The sequence below is a fragment of the Panonychus citri genome, unplaced genomic scaffold, assembly GCF_014898815.1.
Source record: "Panonychus citri isolate SS breed McGregor unplaced genomic scaffold, ASM1489881v1 Contig00092, whole genome shotgun sequence".
NCBI lineage: Eukaryota > Metazoa > Arthropoda > Arachnida > Trombidiformes > Tetranychidae > Panonychus > Panonychus citri.
In genome coordinates this window covers 443,407-461,498 of record NW_026515497.1, presented here as the reverse complement: position 1 = coordinate 461,498, position 18,092 = coordinate 443,407, and the positions used below count along the sequence as shown (strand labels likewise).

Genomic DNA, 18,092 nt, shown 5'->3' with positions numbered 1-18,092 from the left:
CAATCGGTGTGCGCGAACATTTCATTTGATTGGTTAATCATTTTCTCTTGGAAGTGTAAACATAAATTTCTTGATTAATTGTTTCAATTTAATTTCTTCGTTTCTTTTAATTGTTTCATTTAAATTGTGATTTGTTTTTTCTCTTTCTCTCTCTTTTGTTTCTTGTTATATTGTTATTCTTTTTAAATGTCGGCCATTGTGGTTATGGGAGAAGCTCCTGAATCTGAAGAGGAAATTGATCACCATGAACCATCACCAACAATTTCCACCACCAACACCACCACTAATCCGACTAATCCCATGTATGATTCACTGTTACATCATAAATTAAGGGAGACAAATGAAATATTTCGAGATAAATTGATCAAATTATCCTGTCAACCTTATCTAAATGCGACTAAAGAAATAAATTCACTTTCTCAGCAATTAATTAAATCACAGAAAATGGTTCAACAAGTTTCAGGAACATTAACCAAATTAACTAAAGATTTAAAAAATGTTGAAATTACTCTGGATTCTTATGGTTTGGATTCATCATCATCATCATCACCATCATCAGCAATCCCACCGTTCACAAATAAACTATTGCAATCATCAACATTATTACCATCATCTTCAGCATCATCACCTCGAAGACAACCCGATGATTGAAAATCTAGACAATTATCATTATTGGATTATGATGACAATTAACAACAATCAACCAGAAGGAAGAAACTCAAATATGGCGGATTATGGAAATACTCCCATCTAGATGGCCCTGCCATCTCTATGTTTCTCTTTGTATCCAATTATCTCTGTTGTTATTCCCTCTCTCTCTCTATCCTTTTGTTTTCTTTAGTTCGCTTGTTTCCGAGGTGACACAAATCTCCCTCCGCCATCTTATTTTCTTATCTGCAAACATCACATGCAATTGTTTTTTCTTCCACAGCAAATATCTTCCACTTTCCATTCTCTTAAACATCTCATCTCTTTTTTGCCTTTAATTAATCCCCCTTAGATACTTAGTTCTGCTCGTTTTTCAATCTCTTTCTTCACCTTTAATTTTTTTCTCTCTCTCTCTGTCTCTGTCTCTCCCTCTCTTTTTGCTTCTTAGTACAATTGTTACTCCAGTAATTTAACACCATTCTCTTCATTATCGTTACCATTTTTTACATTTATTTTTTCTCTTCTTTTTATTGTTTTCCATTTTACATAATATGTCCTCTTTTAACAATCTTTTTAGTTTCTCTACAAGTCCTACGGTGAAAAAATTTCTTAGTTGGAAACAATGTGATGAAGATGATAAATGGGCCAGTAAAGCGATTGACTCATTGTTTAAAAAATTGAAAAAGAAAAAAGGTGCCATTGAAGAATTACAAAAAGCTCTTAATTTTCCAGGTCAACCTTCAAAATGTGTTACAATTCCTCGGTCACTTGATGGGCGTCTACAAGTATCACATCGTAAAGGATTACCTCATGTAATATATTGTCGTGTATGGCGATGGCCTGATCTTCAATCTCACCATGAATTGAAACCACTTGAAATTTGTGAATTTCCTTTCTCAGCTAAACAGAAAGATGTTTGTGTTAATCCATATCACTATAAAAGGATTGAAACGCCTGTTACCCTGCCCCCTGTTTTGGTTCCTCGACGAAGTGAATTTCCTCCTGGTCAATTGCCACCATCTTCCTTAAATAACAACAACAATTTTAACAACAATAATATTCTTAACAATAATGATAACAATAATCTTGATAATTCTATCCTAGGTAATCCTCTGAATAGTTCAAGTAATAATTGTGGTACTATTGAAAGAGGTAATCCAAATCCATTTGTTTCATCACCTATTAGTCCTTCATCTATATCATCCAGTTTACCTAGTGGAGGAGCATCTCACCAACAATCTGTTTATCAGGCTCCCCTTCATCTTCAACAACAACAACATCAACAACCTCATCATCAGCAGCAGCAACAACAACAACAACCTGCACATCAACTTGCACCACAAGCTCAACATCATTTACCTATGGGTTTACCTCCAGCCAGACAAAGTGCTCCATGTGGATTACCTTCAATGTCCTCAAATAACATTAATAATAATTCACCAATTTATAGTGATAATGATTTTTCCTCTCTTGATCCTTTAAATCTTCAAAATTCTCTCACTTTAAGCCCTTCCTCTCTGGTCTCAAATATGTCAAGTCCTTATGGACCCAGTTCACCTCATTTACCTATGGCTGAAACACCACCACCAGGTTATAGTTCACAAGATGAAAATCGTAATCAAAATGATGCCAATCAAATGGATACTTCAGATATGCCCATTGATTCAATACCAATACAATATCAAGAACCTGATAATTGGTGTAAAATTTTTTATTATGAATTAAATACTCGAGTTGGTGAGGCATTTCAGGGTTCAGATAATAATATAATTATCGATGGTTTCACTAATCCATCTTCACCAAATAGATTCTGTTTAGGATCTTTATCTAATGTTAATCGTAATTCAACAATTGAACAAACTCGACGTCACATTGGAAAAGGTACTTAATCTTGAATCATAGTTGATTCTTTTTATTACTTTGCTAATTTGTTTTTCTTTTTGTTTTTGTTTTTCTTTCTCTTATTTATTTATTTTATAGGTGTTCGATTATATTATTACAATGGTGAAGTTTATGCCGAATGTCAAAGCGATTCACCAATTTTTGTCCAAAGTCGTAATTGTAACCATGCTAATAATTTCCATCCAGCAACAGTTTGCAAAATCCCGCCAGGATGTTGTCTCAAAGTTTTCAGTAACTCGATATTTGCATCACTTTTATACAGAGATGTTCACAATGGATATGAAGCTGTCTACGAATTAACCAAAATGTGTACAATAAGAATGAGTTTTGTCAAAGGTTGGGGAGCTGAATATCATCGTCAAGATGTAACTTCAACTCCTTGTTGGACCGAAATTCACCTGATTGGACCTCTCCAATGGCTCGATCAAGTACTCACTCAACTTAAACCACCGATCGGCCATATATCATCAGTCTCTTAAAACAAAGAAACAAATTCTCTGCCATCAAACACACAAACACATAAAACACATTCACTTTCTTTTCGAAACATTTTTTTTATCGATCAAATAGTGATCTTAAACACTCATTAACTCTTTCAACATAAATCACTTTGTTAAAATTGGTACAATAATTTACAACTTCTATTCTCAATAATCTCAGCGATCATGATTCTTAAATCTACCAACAACAAAGTTCTAACCAATAGATGGCTTCAAATTTGAGAAAACAAGTTCGTAAATGTAAATGAATTTGATTTAATGAATTTCCATAAGATCCAATCATTGGGATTCCAATAATCCATCATAAAAATAATAATCTGATTGAAACATTGAATTCATGAAACTCCATGGATTCAATCAAATCAGTCGCAGCTCATGTAATAACAAAAACTTAGACTAATAAGTTTTCAATTGTGATAAACATAATAAACATTTTACAAATGATAATTATGATTACAATTAACCTTTAATTGGATTGGGTGTAGTTGAATATTTGGTTATCGTTGTCCACCAATCGCTCATTGATTGACCTCTCATTTTAACCCAATCATTAAATAGCCTCCGGGTTTCACCCAAAACGGTTGTATTATTTATCGGTGATCCAAAGATAATTAGATCAGGATTTGAATCAATGTAATCGTTTAATTGTTTGATCCACTTTCTAAAACCATTTGCAGCTCCTTCAATTACTTGTGTATCTTGTAAATTTGGTAATCTGTTAATCCGATAAGCCAACAATAAATCAAGAAATGCTTTAATCAAAGCTTCATTATCTTGATAATGATGTTGATTGTTATTGTTTAACGATGAAGCCACTTGATTGTTGGTATAATCAAATTGTTTTGTTAAATTGTTAATTGTTGTTGATATTATGATCGGTGAACCTTTGAAATCACTTTGGTTATAATTGATTTTTTCTTGATGATGTTTGTTATTTGATCTCAATTGATTACGATTCCAATGGTTAATCAATTTGGTTAAATTAACTGTTTCATCCGTTGTTGTATTCATCACAATTAAAGTTAATAACAAGAAACAGTAAAGGTAAATTGATTTAAAATACATCTTATTGGTTTCCCTACAATCAAATCAATTTAAATTGTCAACTAATTGTTTCTCAATATTTAACAAATTGTTCAATTGCTCAATTGTTATAAAAATTTTAATATTCACAACAAATCATTACAATTATAAGGGTTAATTAATTAACCCATATGATGATGATAAATACATGATTAGTTGTTTGTGATTAATTTAATCATGTTAATCGGAATCAAAGTGTAATGATAATTAATCAAGAAATGATGATTAAATAATAATAAGTGACAATTAAATTGTGAGATATTTAGATTTGTATTATAAATTGTTATCAATTTTCAAATTGATTAACCTTTAATTGTGCCAATCAAGGAGAAATCAATACTTGTATTGGTATTACGGTTGAAAAAGTTAAACATGATTAATTAATTATTAGAAAGTTTAATTGTTGATCAAGAAAATTCATTTGCTTTTTCCAATTTTTTCCAAACCAAACCTCTGAAAAAAATATGATCTTTGAATCTTTTTAAACAATTACGTCCACTTCCAATTCGTTTATCAGCATCCTGTTGATTGTAATTAGTAAATTGTCAATATTAGTCATAAATTATCAACTTGATTGTAACAATTAACTTACAAAGGAAAGCAGATCTTTGAGTAAACTTTTCATTGCCGGTGAAAAGGAATCACCTTCAAGTAATTTAGGAATCGTTTCCATGGCTTTGATTAGAGTTTAAGAATCCAAGTGAAAAGAAAAAGTTGACCATTAATAATTTGATTGTTTCGATACAATTAAAGATTGTTGTTTACTTTTAATTCTGTTAATTGTTACCTCTTAATAATGTTTCGGTTGAAAGTGAATCCTCTTTAAGGCATTTTTTGGTACAATAGATGGACAAAGGTGTTAACCCGGTGACCAATTGGAAAACAATGATTCCCAAAGCAAACCAATCTGATTGTTTACCATATTGAAGACCTTGAATGACCTCAGGTGCTCTGTATTCAGGTTTAAAGTGACCAGTAGTTGAATACCTGGTAAACTTTGCCCAGGTGAATCCGGTTAACCAGATACGACCAGAGGCTTCAATAAGGATAGAATCAGGTGATAGGTGTCTTAGTAAAATACCTTGACGATGAACTGAGTCAATGGCAAGTATAAGTTGACCGATAACCAATCGGATAACATTTTCCGGAAGTGGAGAGCTTACAATTACACAGGAAAGGGAAACACATGAAGGTATAAATTGGCTTACAAATGAATAAGTAGCCTCAGTTTCAAAGAAACCAACCATGGGAAGTATATAAGGTGAACAAGTTGACATTTTGGACCAAATCAATCGTTCATTCATTACCTGTTTCCAACCATTTTGATTACGTCTCATTTTACATTTCCAAATGACCTTCATCATGCCCTTGTCACCGGTCTCATGATTTGAGATGAGGTGACAACCTCCCCACAGGGAACCCAAATCTGATCCCAGAATTTGATGAATCTTAATCACTTCCGGGTACCATGAACAAAGACTTAAATCCATCATGATTTTCCGTTGACCAGAGATACAATTTTTCTAGGAAACAATTAAAATTACAATCAACCAATCAACCAATCAATCAATCAATAAATCATCAAACAATTAACAAGTATACACAACATAAATATGATTAATTCACATGCAACAACAATTTACTGATGATTATCTAATGATAATAATATGAAAATATTGCATTTAAATGTATTAATGATCATTATTGTTTAAATGAATAAAATTAATCATAATTAGTTTTAATCGTAAACTAATATTTGACCTTAATTGTTATTTAAAGAGGTTTAACCTTGTATTAAATTGCTGTTGTAATTGTAACCAATACAATTATATGATTAACAATTACCAATATATATAAATCAATCAATTCATTATCATGGTCAACAATCAATTGTAATAATTATAATTTGAATCAATGTTCATTTGATTGTTCAATCAATAAGACACAACAATTAATATAAAAGTTCAATTGTTTCATTAATTGTGATAACAATAACTTTCCTTGATTAATTTACATAAACATTAGATTAAAGTTGTATGATTAATCAAGTATTTCAGTTGATAATTAACTTTAATCACAATTGATTCAGTTGATTAATTTGAGAAAAATTTTTCTCAAAAATTGAATCAAAATCTAAATTAAGGTAAACAATTGGTGTTGGTTGGTAACTACAATTAACAATTGTTATTAGCTAAAAATATGAATGCCATTAATTGTTATCATAATATTAACTTAATTGTGATCAATTTTTCACCCTTTTAAAGTTGTACTTTCACTCCTATTGATTACAATTGAGCTAAAAAAAGTTAATTGCTGACAATTTATTAGCTGGTTAACTGATTGATTGTAACAAAACAATCAATCAATTAATGATTATACTTAAATCCGTTAATCTATTGGTTCCTGTTTAAATCAAGTTGAGTAAATTGTACAACCGGAAAAACAATTTAATTTAATTCAATTCAATTTGATTCCTTTTTTTTGTATATTAATAACTTTTGTCTGTTTATGACAAAATTACAATTTGATTGTTAACCAAACAGTAACAATCAAATCCTCAACACTTATAATGATTTAACTGTTAATCAAATTAAATAATTTTTTCATTTGCGTTACTTTGATTAAATCAAATTGTCACCAAGGTTAATTGTTGTAAACGGTTAACTATATAATCTGATAGCAGTGATTTAATTGTTACGAAATTTTAAATTCTTACCAAATTATCCCAATTAACTGATGAAAAAAATGGTTGTGATTTAATTTGATCAATTCCAGAGTTTCGAGTCCATTTGAGTCGCTTTTTATCATCCTAAGAATAAGATTGTTATTAAATTGTCGACAATTAACAACTGAATCAAACAAAATGATTAGAAAATGAAACAATTAACTTACCCTTTCAAGTAAACCTTTAATTAATCCATTGGCTTCAGGTGAAAGTTTATCCGTTAATTTAGATGACAATCTAATCAAATCTAAATTCATATAAATCAAGTCAATAAGTTAAATGGATTCTGAGAAAGTTTCATCAAGGTGGAAGAGGAAATAGATCCTGATTTCAAGGTCATCATCAAGGTTATCTATCGATTGACCCATCGAAGACGTCGATTCAATGGTCAGTAAGTTTATTACCTTCAAGAATTTGTTTACAATTTTCCTTGGCCATTTTTTTACAAAGTAAATTTTCATCCCAAGGGTCAAGTAAAACTTGACCAGTTAACAGTTCGTAGATGATTAAACCGAGACTCCACCAATCGGATGCAATTCCTATTTAAATCAATCAATCAATCAATCAACCAATTAGTGGACAATTATAAAGGTTAAAAACTACTGACCATAAGGAAGACCCAACAATATCTCAGGAGCACAATATGAGAATTTAATATAAGAAGAACCCGGAAGAATAGATAAACATTTTCCTTTCTCCTGATGATGATGATGAAGATTAAGATGAAGATTAAATGTATTAGATGATAAATATGTTTGGAATTTTTCAAAAAGAGAGGAAAAACTGACCATTCAAATGACCATTAGGTTGCTGGGAGTTAAACACTTACCTCGCAGGTTGAAAGATCTGATATTTTGATTAATCCTTTCCAGTTGATGAAAATACTATTTGGTGTTAATCCTCTGTGTATGATATTGTTATCATGAAGATAAGCTAATCCCATGACCATTTGAGATGAAATATCGATCACATCAGATTCATCTAGTGATTTATTGCCGGAGGTTAAATTTTTCAATGAAACGTAAGGGACGTTTTCAGTTAGAAGGCAAATACTATCAAGTAGAAATGAAACGAAGAAACAAATTAACTTTAATTAAACTCAATTTACCTTGTTAATTGTTAATCTTTATGGGTTAATTGTTTACCTATTATCAATCTCCAATATACCAAATAGTTTGAGGAAATTGTCATTCATTGAAACTTTTTCCCAAACTTTTTTCTCTCTCCTTAATTCCCGAGCCTAATAACAAAGAAATAAGAAATTTAAATCGTTACAATTGAGAGTAATTAAGATGATGATTAGTAAATTAATCAAGGTTAATTTGGTCTCGATTGATTGTCAACGATTGTATTTGAAATTGTTGAACTCGAATCACTTAATTGTCACTTGATTATTTCCCTTTTCTTGAAGTAATTAAATCAAAATTAAACTCAAATCTTGATTATTTCAAAGAGATTCAGTTGAATGATTTGTTGATTGGTTTGATTTTTTTCAAAACTTTTTTTTGATTTAACTTCAAGTTAACTAATAAAATCTCAATGATGAACAATTAACTTAATTGTCAAGCCTGGAAAAAGTAAAAAAATTGATTGTTACCTAAAATTAATTGACAATAAACAGATAATTAAACTGACAAATTAATGAAAGGATCTCATCATTAATCATCAATCGATAAGGTGATGATACAATTAACTGTCAACAATTAGTTGATTAAATCTTGAATTGATTTACAAAATGATTACATTGTTTTTTTATTCATTAGTTACACTAAAAAGTTGGTTAGATTGAAAGTTTGATAAACTTTAATTGTAACAATTTAACTGGATAGATTTAAGTCTATGTGTTAATTGTCATTTCGTAATCACCACTATCATGGGAGGAAGTTAACTAATTAACTTCCGGATTCAATGGATTACCAAAAGACAAGATAATCTAATTAAAGAGTTGCCAAAAAAAAGTTCAATGTTTAACTTTGGATGAAATTGATGATCTAACTTAGATTAATCAACACAAGCAATTAGATTTATCTGATAATATTAATCTAGTTAAAGTAAATCTAGATAATCATCATGAGAATCCAATTCTAAACACTGATTGTTGAGATTTATTGTAAATAGAAAAAAAAATTAAGAATTGATTAACGTCATTAACTCCATTTTCATGGTGAAAACTCATCATCATGAGAAACTGAACCAATAGATGAATAATTAATCACCGATGGAAGAGTAATCAATACATTTCAGAGAACAAGAAATATATATATTAATTGTTAATGAAAATTCATGAAAGAAAATTAAGTTTCATTCAAGGATTATCATGATTATCATGAAATGATTATAATCTAAAAATAACATTGATCAACATTGAGAAGAGGAAAAACTAATTGTGAACATAATTTCAATATCTCTTCAATAAGCTAATCCAAACTAAAGAGACACAATGAACTTTTTTCAGTCAGTTTATTCAGGAAATTGATTCAGTTGATTGAGTTTCCATAATTCATGGTGATTATGATAATCATGATAATCGTCATCATCGTCATCATCATCATATGGTTAAGATGAAAACAACGAATTTGAATTTAACTGATCAGTGGAAACTATTATTTATGAAATCACTTGAAGATGAATTTCATTCTGGATGGATAATCGTTTTGGTTTAGTTTAATTAGATTATATTAATTATCTTTGGAGGGACGTTTTGTTTTTTACCTTTGCTAATTTCTTGGTTTTCGGGAAAACTTTGCCGATAAAATAACGATCAGAATTGAGGTGACGGATAAAGAAACACTGAGAGAACATGTAATCCGATGTTGATCTGATAATCTTAACATTATCCGTTGGATTAATGTAGCTTTCAATCAACTGATTGTTGGGAACATTTGAAAACTTATGATTAATTGAATTGTTATCATTGTGATTCTTTATATTATTATTATTGTTGTTGCTGTGTATGGGGTTGAAATCGTTGTAGGGTTTATCAGCTGATGAATCAATCCAATCAAAATCCTTGGTATTATTGTTATTGTTGGAACAATTGAAATCACTTGGTGATAAATTGAACGATTTCAGGATAATCGATTTAGAAACTGAATTTTCATCTCTTTCATCATGATGATAAACTCGAGTATCAAGTGAGTGTTTTTGATAATCAGGGAGCACGTACTTCCGCTTGGGCTACAATAGTGATCAAGATGATAAAGAAAAGGACAGTTAGTTAAATAATGAAGATCATGATTATACAGTCTTGCTTTTTTCGCTTCTTTCTCTTGTCATATGTCTTCAATTCTGATAAATATAAGTCTCTTCATCTTATCATCCCTTGAGTCTGTCTATCATCTCTGTCTACATTTCATTCATATCATCATCATCATCTCTCTCTCTCTCTCTCTCTCTTATCCTCTCTTTGGGTTCTATTCATAGGGAAAAGCTTTACAACTCTAATGGTTAATTTGGTTGATGAATAAAAATAAATTTCCATGGGAAACGAAACTTTCTAATTCCAACTGATTGGCAAATGAGAATTAATTGTTGACAATTAAGCTAATTTCTTACCTTTTCGTGATCACTCCATAGAGATTCAATCAAACTCGCCATCGTATTGATTTTAAATGTTATCTCATGTAAACTAACAATCGATAGCATTAATTGTCGTTGATGATTAGTGTTTAATCAATTTGTTGTAAACTGATTCTAAGCCAATATAAACAATTAAATGATTTTTTTTATAGTTGTACAGACAAAATCAATTGGTAATCAAGAAGTTAATAAAGTGAAGTAAAAGTTTTCAACTAATGGTAAAGAGTAACAATTAACACAACCGATGGTAAAACGTGTTGATTTGTTAATTATTGATAAACCATAATCCATAGTGAAGATAAGTCAAACTCGGTAATTAAGTTAATCACAAAGATTTTTAATCCAAAAATTAAGTTGAGACACGAATTTGAAAGAGAGATACTTTTCTTCTGATACTGTTTAACTGTTGTCAACTCGAAGTAAACTTGTTACCACAATAGAGAGAAAAAAGTTTCTCAAATTTTCCCTCCATCGAAATCGACTCACATTTTTTACTCTCTCTCTCTCTCTCTCTCACTCACTCTTTCTCTCTCATCATTCATTTCTTTTTCTCACTCACTCACTTCCTCGTCTTTCATATAAGAACCTCCTTCCACGATCGAAAGATCATATTCTATCCTCGTTTTTTTCTCACCCCCTCTTTCTCATCTTTCTTCGTCATCATAATCGTCATAGTCATAGTCTCTCCCTTGCTCTCTCTCTCTCTCTCTCTCTCGCATGTAGTGTCTTCTTCGAAATATAATGTCAAGATTGTCAACATCTATTTCGTCTTCTTGTAGAAAGAAATAGAGAGAGAGAGAGAGAGAGAGAGAGAGAGAGAGAGAGAGAGAGAGAGAGAGAGAGAGATGATGATGATGATGATGATAAGCTAGATGAGGATGTTTTGTCTCTTTGAAATGAAGTCACTCAATGTTAAATATGTTCATTTGCTTTTGTAGGTTAACCAGAGCCATCTACAGGTCTATGGGAATATGATGGTAACCAAGATTTAAGAGAATTGGGTTCACATAAAGTTGACATAATCTTTGCACCCAAAAAAAAATAGATTAATATTTTTCTCAAACGAAATTGGTTTATTCGGATTAATCTAATGTTAAGGTGACATTGTCATTGTTACAATTTTCAAGGGTGAAAGGTTAAATTTGATATTTAGAATGAAAATCTTACACTTGAAGGTTGAGAATGAAGAAAAAGTTTCATTCACCATGAGAAAAACTTAATCTATTCCAAGATTAAAGTTATACCTCAATTCTTGGCTCAAGTTACTATTTGAACGTATTGGTTACAATTGTCAATAGTTATTCTGATTAATAGTTCCGAGAAAAGTTGGTCATCTGTCATGAAATTCAACATGATCAACTAGATCTCCATGTACCAAACTCATTGAATATTTTTTAGATGCTCTCAATGACCGATATAATCTTTGTATGGAAATTATTTCGCAAGAATATCATTTATCATTCTCGACAATCGAATGAGCCTAAGCGTGAGAAAACACAGAGAATTGATAGTGAGAAAATCGAAAGGGACAAAAAGGTTCTAACCAATAGCCCCAGGGCTGGACAATGAAATGGTAAACCTGTTGACCCAAAGTATTTAAAGCTCAAAGTAAATAATCAGTTGATGACCGAAGGTCAGTTATGAGAAAATGTCAACTTAGATGAGACTAATTTTTTATATGAAAAAAGCTGCTAAAAAGTTTGAGTGTCGATTGATTGATTTTTAAGCTTCACTTTTAATAAGACAATTAAATGGACAAAAAGATGAAAGTTAATCATGTTGAATTATCAATAATTAGGTTGACTTGTACAATAGTAAGGTGAGATCTCGGTACAGTAAACGGATGTAGCATTGTTTTGAGTGAGTGACACAACTTCCCCAATTACGGCCAACAATACAATGCCAGGTCGGCTCGAAAGCGGCATCAAAATCTTGCTTAATACTTTCAGCGATCAATTTTTCCGTCGTATAAATGGCCACCGCTTGTGAGGCTATTTGGAGGGCTTTTCGTTGCATGTGCATCGGCATATCGGCTGCTTGAATTTTCATCTCCTTTTCGATAACCTCGACATCGGTCACTGTTGTAGAGTTTGTCGTTGAATATCGTCGGTCACCTGTTCGATCTTTCGACCTCTCCTTGTGGCGATCTTTTCTTCGTCCATCTTCCGATGGCCTGAAAACGAGAAAACAATCAAGTTAATTTCGAAAAATTCTAAATTAATGGAAAAACAAACTTACATGTAAGGTGCTGATCGCTTGAAAAACTCATCTAAATGGCTCGAGAACCTTTCACTTTGATTGTCTGTGCAATAGATTACACCTTTAATTGTGTAAAGAGAAACAAATTACATTCAAATTGATTAGCAATTAGATCGTAATTTACAATTATGTAATTTAAAGATCATTGATTAATATGATTAACGGTAATTAGTTTGATTCTATCATCGTTTTTTTTGACTCTGATGGGATAAAAAGGTTATCACGATGTTAAAACGTGGGTAACAATTTAAATTAACTTTTCATCATCTTTTAATTGAGGATAATTTAGTAATTGTTGCTATTATAAACTCGAAACATGAAATTGTTACAACTATTAATATGAAGCAAAAAAAAACTACCGTTAATCTGATCACAATCATCATCATTATAATAACATTATCGTTATTATCATGATCATTTTTTTTCCCGCCAGTAAAATATTATCAAGTAACTGATCGGTTAATTGTCAACAATTAACTTACTCCTCTCTTTTGCTGGTGTTGTCGTTAAATGATTTGATTTGAAATCACCTTTACGGACTTTATTGTAAAACGATACGGCACAAATTACACTGTAAACCCTTAATCCAGTTAGAAAGCCAATTATCACGGAAACAAATATATCTGTATTACCTGGACTAGACTAAATCCGTTAATCCAATCAAAGGATTACCATGAAAATCGGATTCCAAATGAAAATGAATGAGAAAAACAAAATAAACAAGATAAGTTAAATGAACACAATGTAACTTTACAAACAATATTAATCTGATATCCTAATTGTAATTAGTAAATTGGATAAACATTGCATTTGATTATTTCAGTTTAAGATCAAATTACTAAATCAACAATCAAAAATACAACGGCACGAGGATTGATTAAACAATTAAGATTTCGCTGTCTACTAAACTATGATATTATAATAATAACAGTGATTAGATAAGTTAATCAATGACTGTTTAATTAAATGATAAAATGATTACCATAATTGTAATTGAACCCAATAAACAATTCAAATAGTAATCAAGCAAATGCTTGTTGACCGCAAGACATTATTGTTGATATTTGGTTGGTTTTAGTAATTGTAATGATAATTTGATTTGAAATTCATTGTGATTAGTTAATTGTGATTAAACTTACTTGAAGAACGGCAATTCTAAGCGCAGCATAAGCCGTTAGTTGATCGTGCTCAGCTGGACCAGGTATCCTCATATCTTTAGGGAAATGATGATCTCTAATGAAAAGCTAAAGGTAAAAAAAAAGTGATTGATAATCAATTCAGCAACAATTTAGCATAACAATTAAATCAAACATGCAACATTTAACATGGATTAGCTTAACTTGATTATAAGGTTGGAAGATTTTTTTTATGTAAACATGAGCGCATCTATGATTAGTTAATTGTGATGTTACTTGTTGTTAGCTAACAAAACAACATCAACAATTTAGTAAAATGATTAAGTTATCAACTATTGAAACACTGAGAACAATTTAACTTTTTATATTGGTTGTTTTCTGAGATACAAATCATTGGATTGGTAATCAATTAGTTTTGATTGTTAATTGTTGTAGTTAATTGTGATTACTTACCATGATCATACGAACCATGACAAAACCAGAACTCGCAGCGATATCAACCGCAGCAAAAACTGCCAATAATAAAACGGTAGTTAAGGAAACATCTTTCTGTTTAAATTTAGAACAATTAAGAAAATTAAAGAGCAATTAGATCAACTATATACGCGATAATTATAACAATTGCAATGATCATCAAATGATTAACACTTTTCAAGGTTTTGATTGGGTCAAGATTTGAGTTGGTCATCAAACTAATCCAACAGTTTGATTTGATAATCAGTTTTTTTTTACCTTTGTAATGTTAATTGTTTCAATTTTTTTTTGTTCTTACAATTGGAAAATCATATTATCAGAAAGGTAATTTGTAATTACATTCAATGGGTAACAATCAACTGATTGTCAGGTCAAGTGAATGAATAATTTTTCAATTACAATTTAAGCGTAAAAATTGAGTTAATTTAGTTCTTATGGTAATTACAAAGTAAATTATTGATGAACAATCTAAATTAGTTTCCAACCAGATGATAATTATTAAGATCGTTCTGAGAAGAAAAAAAAACTAAAATAAGAAGAGCAGAAAAGTTTCATCTCTCTCATGAATTAGATTCAGGAACTGATGAAAACTCCATGAAAAGTTATACAAAAATGATTATTATCCTTTTAACCCTAAGGGCTAATTTCAAGAGAGTCAAATTATTACATAAATAGGAAGAAGTAGTTTCTAATCATGTTAATCATAAACAAGCCGGTTGATTGATAAAATTGATCATTTGTAAATCTCACTTGATTTCAAGTTTACTCTTAAATTGTGAACAATTAACTTACAAGTTTCGATTGTTAAATTAAACAACATTGATCTACATTCAATCATATTTGTCTCTTGTATAAGATAATCAAATTGAACCAAAAAGAAGACAAAAATTATATGAAAAGTTTGTCAAACAATTAGGTTAATTATCATTTCTCTATCTACAACAATTAACTAAATACCTCAAGGTAATAATATTTTAGAAAGGATTAGATTAGAATCCAAATAAATGAATAAATGTCTTTTTCTTCAGTCAACAATTTAATTAGTTTGATAATGAAATTAAAGGTAATCAATTAGATAAGATTAAAGTTGTCACCAAAGTTCATGGTGTCTGAATTGCGAAATGAACAATTATCCAATACTAATGATTGAAATTAGAAAAAAGAAAACTTTAAATGTCCATCTTAACTATTGAATGGTCAACATTAATTACTGAATTGGAATCAGAAGTAAGTGATAATCTGTGAAAGATTATAATGAGTATTGAGTTTAGATGAAGATGAAATTAGTTGAGATTTCTGATGATAATGATGATAATGATTATTATCAAGATATAGAACCGGATTATCAGGTCAATTCAGGCCTGAAGCTGGAAAATTATTTCTCTTGAAAATTCCTGTTTAAATGTTTTCTATTCCATGTAAACCAATGATGACCATCATGATGATGACATAAAAACATTGAGCAATCATCATCACCGATACCTTAAAGGGTATCTCCATCTTCATCTTCATCTTCATCTTCATCTTCATCTTTCAGAATTTTTATCCTTCTTTCTTGCCCCTGTTACAGTTAATTCAGTGAAAATTCAGTTCATTTGCTTAAAGGGATGAAGATGATAATCTAAATCATCTTGAATCAACTTCCTAAGAAACTAAACTTGATCCCGAAATTAAACCTTGAACTAATTGATAAACTGTTCATTGATGGATGTTAACTAAATAATATACCGTTATTTAGCAATCAAGGAAATGGTTAATTTAGCTAAACATGATTAACTTAATTTCTTACAGTTTTAGGTTTAAATTTTTGAAACATTTAAAAGTTTAATTACAAGTTTAAATTTGCCAATGATGATTTGTATTGGAAAATGATCATTAATCAATCTAATAACTGAATTAAATTGTGATTTCATTTCAATTGTTTGAAAATTTATCATCATTTTCATCGTTAACAATTGGTGATAATTGTTATGGTTAATTGTTGATAAGTTAAATCATATTTGATTGATAATCTAATACTATTATCATGTTGACTGAAGTTTTCTGATTCCTGATAAATTATTAATGAGACTGATAATAAAAAAAAATAAGGATGAACTTGTTTACCAAACAATTAACTAACTAAATGTTATATCATTTGTATCGTAATTAGTTGATTGTTAACCTTAGCAATCAGTTTTATATTTAGTTGAAAAGTTTAGCAATTTACAGATGAAAATTAGTTAATCTGATTCCTCTTGATAATCTTGTTTGGGTGAAAATTTTGATTGCGTGTTTAATTTTCATTTGATTGATTTGATTCTGATTTAGTTGAATAGATTCTGATGATTATGATTAAGAAAACTAATTCAACAGAAATTGATGATTACAGACTATTAAGTTTCTCTAATCAACTCAACTGAAACTTGACCACCATCCCAAACAAAACAAGACTTGACCTCTAACTTTGATGATGAAAATATTATATGAATTATCAAAAACATCATCAAAAATCAAACGGGATTTTATATATAATAAATTGTTACGATTAACAATCATTAAGTTAATCAACTGAGATACAACAAAGTGTAACGTTGATAAATGATCATCAATGTTGATTAGTTGATTTAATTGTCAATTAACTTACCACATTACGAGTCTCTCGAACAGCATAAGCCATCCAAGCCCAGCTAAAGATGTGCATCAAGACAAAAATTACACTAAGAATAAGGGTTGTCCGAGATGACCATAATTCAACTGGACACAGATCAATGGAACGATCGATGTTCAAGTTAATTGTTATCGAAAAGAAAAACAAGTTAGAATAAGTTATTCTTTTTTTTCCAATTCAAATTCGAAACTTACCAATTAGAATATCGAAATCTTGTCGAAGATTCTCCACATGAAATGATCTGATTTTCTCATCAGAACTTGTCGATTCTTCGAGCTTATTATTATTCGAGTTTATATTTATATTAATACTATTTGGTAGCCATACAGTTGACATGTAAGAGAGAAATGTAACTTCCTTGTTAACGTCATAAAGTTTGGCGGTTAAAAGGATTAGAGCTAAAAAGGATAATCCCTGGGAATATTTCTCCAGAGAAATCAATTGGGTAACATCAATGTCAGGCTTGTATGGAAGTGATACATCATTACCTGGATCTAGAAGAAGAAAAGAATTAGAAAATTGTCACATTAATTGTAATCAAAATTTAAACAAAGGGAAACAATTTAACTTATTCTCACCTAAATTTACAATGAAAGTCTTACGGCCAAGTTTATTAAGAAACTTATGAATCGTTGAACAATAGGTTGTTTTCCCTGAGCCAGGTGGACCTACGACAATCTGACCGAAAATAACTTTATCACTATTTAAAGAATCACCCATCATGAATTTAAGTTTTAATCGTTTAATTAGACTTAAAACTTAATTAAGTTGCAAAAGTAAACAATTTATTTTGATTTTCAAAACGAAAACAACCCAAAGCTATAAACTGCGCATGCGCGTGAATTTATCTTAACTCGTACGTTGATAGATGGCGACGTTTCCATTACACAGGGCAACTTCATTTTACGCAGATTTTAGTTATAAGTCAAGAACCGGCTGAGGGGCCGCGAAAGAGGGGCCGCCAGGAAGCCTCAATCCTCTGGGTATGAGCACCAGTTACTGGATCAACAAAGTTCTTTGAATGATTTACAGTCTGGTGCTTATAACCTCGGGACTTGAGCTCCCTGTAAGCCTTCCACCCGTCAGTCCTAATCAACGTACCCACGGCCACGTGATCTTCTATTATCGGGGTAAGG

At 30.4% G+C, this 18,092-nt stretch overlaps 4 protein-coding genes across 4 annotated transcripts; 2 read left to right on the top strand and 2 right to left on the bottom strand.

The window, feature by feature from the left end:
• The first annotated feature begins 45 nt into the window (after positions 1–45).
• Positions 46–1,136, top strand: LOC128387671 (uncharacterized). The gene has a single exon (XM_053346914.1). The coding sequence runs from the start codon at positions 187–189 to the stop codon at positions 649–651; it is 465 nt and encodes a 154-aa protein (XP_053202889.1). The 5' UTR covers positions 46–186; the 3' UTR covers positions 652–1,136.
• Positions 702–3,497, top strand: LOC128387668 (protein mothers against dpp-like). Its single transcript, XM_053346910.1, has 2 exons — positions 702–2,529; positions 2,629–3,497. The coding sequence occupies exons 1-2, from the start codon at positions 1,200–1,202 to the stop codon at positions 3,027–3,029; spliced, it is 1,731 nt and encodes a 576-aa protein (XP_053202885.1). The 5' UTR covers positions 702–1,199; the 3' UTR covers positions 3,030–3,497.
• An 887-nt stretch (positions 3,498–4,384) lies between these two features.
• LOC128387667 (uncharacterized) lies at positions 4,385–10,900 on the bottom strand. The gene is made up of 11 exons (XM_053346909.1): positions 10,414–10,900; positions 9,571–10,035; positions 8,004–8,098; positions 7,688–7,910; positions 7,466–7,556; positions 7,263–7,397; positions 7,026–7,105; positions 6,850–6,942; positions 4,921–5,656; positions 4,726–4,808; positions 4,385–4,654 (listed from the first exon to the last, which is right to left on the bottom strand). The coding sequence occupies exons 1-11, from the start codon at positions 10,501–10,503 to the stop codon at positions 4,541–4,543; spliced, it is 2,205 nt and encodes a 734-aa protein (XP_053202884.1). The 5' UTR covers positions 10,504–10,900; the 3' UTR covers positions 4,385–4,540.
• Positions 10,901–12,152: 1,252 nt separating this feature from the next.
• Positions 12,153–17,814, bottom strand: LOC128387511 (uncharacterized). Its single transcript, XM_053346717.1, has 8 exons — positions 17,535–17,814; positions 17,151–17,450; positions 16,933–17,042; positions 14,286–14,381; positions 13,836–13,940; positions 13,179–13,338; positions 12,676–12,757; positions 12,153–12,610 (listed from the first exon to the last, which is right to left on the bottom strand). Exons 1-8 carry the CDS (start codon positions 17,677–17,679, stop codon positions 12,232–12,234), a joined length of 1,377 nt encoding a protein of 458 aa, XP_053202692.1. The 5' UTR covers positions 17,680–17,814; the 3' UTR covers positions 12,153–12,231.
• Between the last annotated feature and the right edge of the window lie 278 nt (positions 17,815–18,092).

Excerpts from the sequence above, each read along its gene's own strand:
- LOC128387671 (XM_053346914.1), top strand. The coding sequence starts at position 187 with ATGTCGGCCATTGTGGTTATGGGAGAAGCTCCTGAATCTGAAGAGGAA.
- LOC128387668 (XM_053346910.1), top strand. The coding sequence starts at position 1,200 with ATGTCCTCTTTTAACAATCTTTTTAGTTTCTCTACAAGTCCTACGGTG. Across the intron at positions 2,530-2,628 it reads TCGACGTCACATTGGAAAAG|GTGTTCGATTATATTATTAC; the intron begins GTACTTAATCTT and ends TTTATTTTATAG.
- LOC128387667 (XM_053346909.1), bottom strand. The coding sequence starts at position 10,503 with ATGCTATCGATTGTTAGTTTACATGAGATAACATTTAAAATCAATACG. Across the intron at positions 6,943-7,025 it reads TTAAAGGTTTACTTGAAAGG|GATGATAAAAAGCGACTCAA; the intron begins GTAAGTTAATTG and ends TCTTATTCTTAG. Across the intron at positions 4,655-4,725 it reads TCAAAGATCTGCTTTCCTTT|GATGCTGATAAACGAATTGG; the intron begins GTAAGTTAATTG and ends TACAATCAACAG.
- LOC128387511 (XM_053346717.1), bottom strand. The coding sequence starts at position 17,679 with ATGATGGGTGATTCTTTAAATAGTGATAAAGTTATTTTCGGTCAGATT. Across the intron at positions 13,339-13,835 it reads TTAGAATTGCCGTTCTTCAA|TCTAGTCCAGGTAATACAGA; the intron begins GTAAGTTTAATC and ends TAACGGATTTAG. Across the intron at positions 12,611-12,675 it reads AAGCGATCAGCACCTTACAT|GCCATCGGAAGATGGACGAA; the intron begins GTAAGTTTGTTT and ends TCTCGTTTTCAG.